This window comes from Lathyrus oleraceus, chromosome 5, assembly GCF_024323335.1.
Source record: "Lathyrus oleraceus cultivar Zhongwan6 chromosome 5, CAAS_Psat_ZW6_1.0, whole genome shotgun sequence".
Classification (NCBI taxonomy): Eukaryota; Viridiplantae; Streptophyta; class Magnoliopsida; order Fabales; family Fabaceae; genus Lathyrus; species Lathyrus oleraceus.
The window spans coordinates 125,509,920-125,517,965 of NC_066583.1; the positions used below are offsets into that span (position 1 = coordinate 125,509,920).

The following is an 8,046-nucleotide window of genomic DNA, read 5'->3' on the forward strand; positions in this document are numbered from 1 at the left end:
GAACGAGAATGAGGTTTTGCTTTAGCCTTAGGTTGTGAAACAGTTCTACCTTTAGGCAGAAAACCATTTTGTTTCCCATAAGCGACAAAATGGTACTGAAGAGTATTTGGTTTCTCATCTTTTTCAGAATCAGATTCTTCATCGATATCATAAACAATACCCCTTGTTCCTTTTTTGCTAACACCATAAATCATGGAAGCCACTAAGGTTCTATTCAGGCTTCTAGCAAGAAATTTTTGGAAAGATTTATCATATTTCTTTATGATATCACCAGAACCTGTAGAGGCTTTTGAAATAATTTTCTTCTCAGGTATGACACTCTTTCTTTGAGGCACATAGTTATTGTTTTTCAAAATAAGATTTTCTTCACTCAAACTTGAGAACTCTTTCTGAAGCATACAATATGCTTTTGATTCAAATACATGAATCTTCTTCAAATCCTTGTATATGTTTAGAATATTTTGATACCTGTCCAGAACTTCAGATAAACTAGATTAAAGTTTAGAACGAGAGATTTTAGCATATTCCTCTTCAGAATCTGACTCAGATTCTGATTCTGATTGAATTGTTTCTGCAAGAGCTTTTGTGCAAGCCATCAACACCATGTTAGCTTGCTCTTCCTCAGAGTCGTCTTATGAAGACTCTGAATCATCCCATGTCCTCATTAGACCCTTTTTCTTTCCTCTGAAGTTCTTCTTAGGCATATCTTTCTTTAACTTGGGAAGTTCATTCTTGAAGTGGTCAGACTCTTTACACTCAAAGTGTGTAAGTCCTTTGCCAACTCCATCTTTCTTGGATCTATAAATAGACTTAGAACAACCACTTGTCCTTCTTTGTCCTCTTAATTTGACTTGTCTTTTCTTCCAAAGTTGATTTATGCGTCTAGACAGAAGACATAATTCACCATTATTCTTCTAATTCCTCTTTAGACCCTTCATCTATTTCTGCTTGAAGAGCTTTTGTCTTCTTAGATCTTCCTAAAGACTCAAGAGCAACAAACTTGCTCTTTCTCTTGGGCTCATCTTCCGTGAGCTCAATCTCACAACTTCTTACAGAACTAACCAATTCTTCAAGGGAAATGTTGCTTAGGTCCTTTGATAACTTCAGAGCAGTTACCATAGGTCTATAACACTTAGGTAGAGTCCTGATGATCTTCTTAAGATGATTAACATTAATACCCTTTGTCCAGAACCTTAGGTAATGCAACAAGAGTTTGAAACCTTGAGAACATGTTCTCAACATTTTCCTCGTCCTCCATCTTCAACGCTTCATATTTTTGAATCAAGGCAAGAGCCCTGGTTTCTTTGATGTGTGTGTTCCCTTCATGCGTCATCCTCAGAGGATCAAATATAGATTTTGTAGTATCTCTGTTGGTGATATTTTCATACTCAGTGTATGAAATAACGTTTAGCAAGATGGTTCTTGCTTTATGATTATTCATATAATCTTTCTTCTATTGATCTGTCATCACTTTTCTTTCAACTTTGTTGCCACTTGCATCTACTTGGTGTATGTATCCATCAACTACTATATCCCATAAATCAACATCATGACCTAGAAAGCAACTCTCTATTCTATCCTTCCAATAATCAAATTTATCTCCATAAAAAATAGGAGGTTTATCATTATAGTGATCTCTATCATTTGCTTGAGCAATTGGTGGTGGAAGGGCAGCCATTGTGTTTCACACTGGATCTTTATCTGACACTGACCAGAGCTCTGATGCGAATTGAAAGTGGCAAAAAACACAAGAAATAGGGGCTTTGAATTGGGTTTCTAAAAATGAAAGCTTTTTTTTCAAAACTAACTCAATCAAACAATAACACGAACAAGAAAAATAACAAGGTTATTTTTATATTGGTTCTCTATTAACGAAGCTACCTCCAGTCCACCTTAACAAGGTGATTTTTCCTTCTCAACAAGGATTTAATCTACTATAACTAAAATTGATTACAAACACCATAAAGACAAATCATATTTGTCTTCTTGAGTCTATGTGACTAAAACCTAGTCACTCAAGGAAACCACTCAAACAAATGAGATTTACAAGAATGTGTTTACAATAGTTGCTTCTAAGAAAGTAGATTAACACAAGTTTAATACAATGAATCTCTTACATAATAATAAGCAATAACTCTATGTGTGTTTATAAAAACTATACACATAAAATATATACTTCAACAAAAGCGTGTGTTAAGAAATAACGTGAGCGTTAACAACATTTCCAATCTTCTAAGTTTCCTTTATATTGGCAATTAAAAGATTTGTTATAGGGTAGAATTGGAATACCTAATCACAATTGTCTCCTTTCATAAAAGTTTGCATATAGGAGAAAAATGGTACAATAGTATTGTCCTTAGCCCACAAAATCAGCGTAGTGGAGGGAAGGGTGATCTTGTACTATGTACTATTTTCCTAATGCAAAACCTTTTGATCTTATCTAATAATCTTCAGAGGCTTCTGATGAAATGACTTTGAAACATGCTTAGAATGACCAAGAGTCTGGTTGAGAGAATCTTTAGAACCTCGGTCTTCAGAGTCTTGACACAGTTCCTCAGAACCCGGTCTTCAGAGTCTTTAGATCTTGTTCTTCAAAATATTCAAAACTTGAGCGCAGAATCTTAAAGGCTGACAACCCTTCAGAGGCTCTTAAGTCAGAGTCACAGTCATAAGCTTTAATTCAAATGTTCATCAGAACCATTGTCTAAGAGGTTTCTATAACTTTACATCATCTTGTAAATCACTTGTATCTCTTCAGAGTCAGGGTGTGTTGATTCCAGAAACTGGTGACGTCACACATCAGAGCTTCAGAGTCAGAACCTGTTAGTAAAATCTACACTAGACAAAAACCATTAGTGTACAAAATTATTCTATAAGAAACAATGCATTGTTATCATCAAAACTAAAGGCCAGATGCATAACCAAATCTTGTTCTTACAAAGGTTTCAAAGGTCAATTTAATTTATTGTTTATTGCGCATTCCAGAGGAGTTTCCGAATATGCATTTTTGGTGTTTTAAAATGCCAAATTGGAAGCTTGCCACCTTTGCATGTCAGTCATTTCCGAAGATGCATTTCCAGAAATATAAAACGTGTTTTTAATAAAATAGTCACATGCATGATCAGACTCATTTCCCTTTTTTCCTAAAACCCTTTTAAAAAATCCATCCATTCCAATCAAGATTTTCACTCCAAAAATTCATTCTTGTGTTTCATCACTTCAAGAGGAGCAAAAGAAGCTAGAATTTGAGGTAAAGATCATTTATTTCAAACCTCATTTCTCACATTAATCTTGTTTTGAAGTTGAAAAAAATGTATGTTAAATTCATAAATGTATTTTTGGATTTTGTATGAATTCCTACGAAAATGCAATTTCGGAGTCTGTCTGTTTTCATATTTCAGCTCTCTGTTTTTCAGTATTTTATTAGATATGGTGCATCCCGATATTTTCCCCAAACCTATTATGTCTCTGGATACCAAACATGTTATTGTGAAGGAGGTAGATGTCGACAACCAATTTGAAAAGGAATAAGAGTTTGAATTTTGTGATAACATGCTTCAATGGATTCATACGAAGGCATCCAAATTGGGGGTTTAATGTTGTAATCAGAAGGCCAAATAATGGTTTGGATATAAGATGTGCATTTATGATAATAACATGCGAAAGAAATGGGAAGTATAAACCTCATATCCAGAGTTTCGAATGAGATTATACTAGTTCAAGAAAATGCGAGTGTCCCTTTAAGTTGTGTGGTTATTTTTGGTAAATAACAAATGAATATTTAATGTGATATGTGGTATACATAACCATGACTTGTGTGAAAAGTTAATTGGTCATCCAATTGTGTGTCGCCTCGTGCTAGAAGGGAAGGAATAAGTTTCAGACATGACATTGAATTGGGTGCAATCGAAAAACATACTTGCAACTTTGAAACGTAAAAGACCCGGAAATATTGTAAACATCAGGAAAGTGTATAATATTTGGTACCAAAATAACAAGGCGCTGAGGGGGGATAAAACTGAAATACAACAACTCTTGAAATTGTTGGATGATAATAGTTATGTGCCTAGGTACCAAACATGCGAGGATGAAGTAACCGTTAAAGATATATTTTGGACTCATCTTGATTCCATCAAGTTGTTCAACATGTTTCCTAATCTCCCCATCATTGATTCAATTTATAAGACAAACCAGTACAGGCTTCCACTATTGGAAATTGTTGGTATTACCTCTACTTAGAAGATTATGTCGGATTTGCATTTTTAGAGAGTGACAAAGAGAAAAATGTTACTTGGGCTTTAGAGGTGTGTCGGACAATGTTGAAGGACCAAGAAGACATGCCAAAAGTAATTATTATCGATCGTGATACATCTTTGATGAAGTCGGTTGCAAAGGTATTTTCTACTTCTTATGCATTACTTTGTAAGCATCACATAACAAAGAATATGAGAAGTCAGGTTAAGCATAGGGTAGGGACGAAACAGATAAAGGTCGAAGATGGAAAAATGGTCAAGACGAGTGTGATAGTGGAAAAAATAATGGATGTATGGGATGTTATATTAAATTATTATACAAAATATTTATATGCCTACAATGTTATATATTTCAGGAAGGTGTGCCAGAAAATCCAGATTTGTTAAAATATGTTGAAAGTACATTTTTGTACCAGGTGAAAGAGAAACTTTTTTATGCTTGGACGACTAGGTTAGAAACCTTGGAAATACAATAATAAACCGAGTTGAGTCTGCCCATGTTACATTGAAGAATTGGTTGGAAAGTAGTATGTGTGATTTGTGTAGAGATTGGGACTCTATGAACCAAATAATCTAAGATCAGCATAATGAGCTACAAAGATCATTTGGACGTAGAATCACAATGCTGGAACACAGATTCAAAGACAATAATCTTTAATCTAAGTTGTTTGGCAACATATCTCAAGCAGGTATGCATTATATTTTTCACGAAGCCCAAAGAGCTGATAATGTAGGTTATGATAGCTCAATGTGTGGTTACACACTTGTGAGAACCTATGGCTTCCCATGTGCTTATCTTATATATAATAAGGTGAAACTTGATAACCCGGTATGAATAGATGAAGTTTTCATCCACTAGAAAAGACTCAGGTTTGATGATGATGGTGTCATGAAAGACAGGACATTTAATATCTCTATCTTGACCGAATGAGAAGTGGTATTAGAGAGACTTTTGAAATCCGATGACAATATGAAACTCGGCACAAAAGAACAATCGAGGAAGATTTCTTATCCGGAAACCACAAACTTAAAACCACACTCTCAAATGGTAAAAATAAAAGATGCTTCGAAGAAGGTCAAACCTACACCAAGTGACAATTCAACGATACAATCTCCTTCATATTTTGAGCATGTTGGCTTATTAGTGTATTTTAAAACATCATATTTTAATTTGTGCTATGACAGTTTTATAACTTCTTGCATTGTTTTTATTTCTTTTAATATATTTTTGAATTTAAGTTTAATTTTTTTTTGTTGCTTATTTTCTAGAATAAACTAAATTTTAACATCTCCTCAATATTTAGATCATAACTAAAGTTACGAGACTCTGTTTGATGCATTCTAATATGGATTGGAAAGTTAAGAGAAAAATCTACAAGTTTTATGTTTATGTTAGAAGCCATTTAAGAATGAAAATGATTCAAATTATCAGTTTTTGTTCCAGAATTAATAAAAATAAATTAGTTAGTTTTGAGTCAGCTTATGCTTTTCAGGTCGATGCTCTAAAAGCCCAATTTTCTTTATTATTTAAGCTAAACTCAATACTAGGGAAAGTTAGATATTTTTTAGGAATTAGATAGAGCATTAGGATTATATGACCAGTTAAACTCCAAGGTTAATCTATTGTTTTAATTTTTCATCAAGACTTTGAGGTTATTATATTATCAATTTTTATTCAATTCCTTTCAATCTTGTTTTGTGTATTCTTGTTTTCTTAATTTGAGCTGCATATAATAATGTTGATTAAATTTAATCAATTCATGTTCCTTAACTTCACGTGTTAACTTAACTTATTGGTTAACTTCATCCGATCTTCCGTCGTCATGCTTAATGCGGCAAATAGGAATATAATTCACATAGTGTTGATCACACTTGTTAATGGATACTATAATCAAATAGAATTTGAATTCTCTTAGGAAATTGGTGATATAGTAATCGATAATAACTTTAAAATTACCGAACTAGTAAATGAATTTGTTAATCATAATTATAATAATTTTCTTGATTTTAAATTGTCTGAAAATCTAAAGCTCACATTTTTGTTTCTTTCATTTGGTTAAATTAACTTTGAGTCCTTGCGATACGACTCGAGTATCACTTCCTTATTCTTCACTTTATTTATTTATTTTTTCCCGTGTGCAACAACAAATCAAATTGGTGTCGTTGTCGGGAACTCTCCGTTGCTTTTAACCAATTTTAAAATCCTAGTTTAGGGTCTTGTTAGCAATTTTCTATTTTTTTTGTGTCTTTTTTTGTTGATTTTCAGGGTTGCAGTATAGTGATAATTATCTCAACCTATCAGGTGACTCTATAAGCCACTGATTCGAATTGCTCTAATTTTTTCCCATAAGATCAGAAGAAGAAAAATCAACAAATCGCAAATTCCTCTTTTATTTTATTTTATTTGATTCTTTTTTCTAATTTCCCATTTTCAAAAAAATCCAAAATTTTATATAGATTCTTTAGTTGATTTTATTTGATTTTTAGTCATATTTTCATAATTTTTAGATTTTATTTTAATAGCTTTTCTATTTTTTCTTTATTTTTCTTAATAGGGATATTACTGGCATTTTTGTAATTGTTGCATTGAAGTGCTTTCTGATTTTATTTGATTTTGTGTTGATTATGTGTTAATTTAATTCTGATTTTGATTTTATTAGTCATATTTGATAGTGATTTTATTATATTTTGTGTTAATTTGATTCTGCTTTCTAATTAGTGATAGTGATTTAATTTGATTATGTGTTAATTTGATAATCATATCATGACGGATCAAAATTGAACCTTAAGAAAACTTGTTGCACCAGCTGTTAATTATAATGCATTATATATTGAATATCCTGAAGTTGGTGTACCATTTGAATTGAAATCCAATTTAATGCACCTGTTGCCAAGGTTTAGCGGTCTTGCAAGTGAAGATCCTCATAAGCAATCAAAAGAACTCCAAGTTTTGTGCTCTACACCATTGAGGCCTAAAGGAGTCGCAAAGGATCATGATAAGCTCAAAGTATTTCCATTCTCACTCTAAGATGCTGCAAAGATTGGTTGTACTATCTTGAACCAAACTTTGTTACAAGCTGGAATGATTTGAAGAAAGTGTTCCTAAAAAGATTTTTCCTTACCTCAAAAGCTGCTTAAATTAGAAAAAAAATATGCGGTATTTATATGAGATTCAACTAATTAATGCTAAGTTGTCCTCAACACCAAATCTCTGAGCAACCAGTATTTCAATGAAGGATTGCTAACTATGAACATAAATATTTTGGATGTTGGTAGTGGAGGAGTTCTAGATTATAAGACCCCAACTGCAACAAAATCTTTAATTGCAAATATAACACTCAATTTACAACAATTCACAACCAGAAACAATTTCGTGGTTATGATAAAATGAGTGAATGAAATGCAAGGTTCTTCTTCTCACAAAGCCATGGAAAACATACTTGACAAACTGACTTCATTTCTTGAATAATTAGCATTAACTACAGCTCAAACAAAAAAGTTATATGGCATTTGCACTTCTCTTGAAAACCCAACAGATTCCTGTCATACCTTGCAAGAGGATTCAATTACTGAGTTGCACAAAGTGTATGCAACAAACATTTATAATCCTCATATAAGCCACCAGTATAAATACCATACAAACCCTTGGTATGGAAACCCACCTTTACAAAACACTATGCAAGTTCCCAGACCTTCATTAGAGGACCTTGTCAAGCAATTCTCTATACAAAATCTCCAATTTTAACAACAAGCTAATTATATTATTCAGAATTTGGAGACACAAATTGGACAA

At 32.7% G+C, this 8,046-nt stretch overlaps 1 protein-coding gene across 1 annotated transcript; it reads left to right on the forward strand.

The window, feature by feature from the left end:
* The first annotated feature begins 3,885 nt into the window (after positions 1-3,885).
* LOC127079180 (uncharacterized) lies at positions 3,886-6,575 on the forward strand. Its single transcript, XM_051019601.1, has 5 exons — positions 3,886-4,222; positions 4,267-4,394; positions 4,610-4,669; positions 6,170-6,308; positions 6,520-6,575. The coding sequence occupies exons 1-5, from the start codon at positions 3,886-3,888 to the stop codon at positions 6,573-6,575; spliced, it is 720 nt and encodes a 239-aa protein (XP_050875558.1).
* The last annotated feature ends 1,471 nt before the right edge of the window (positions 6,576-8,046 follow it).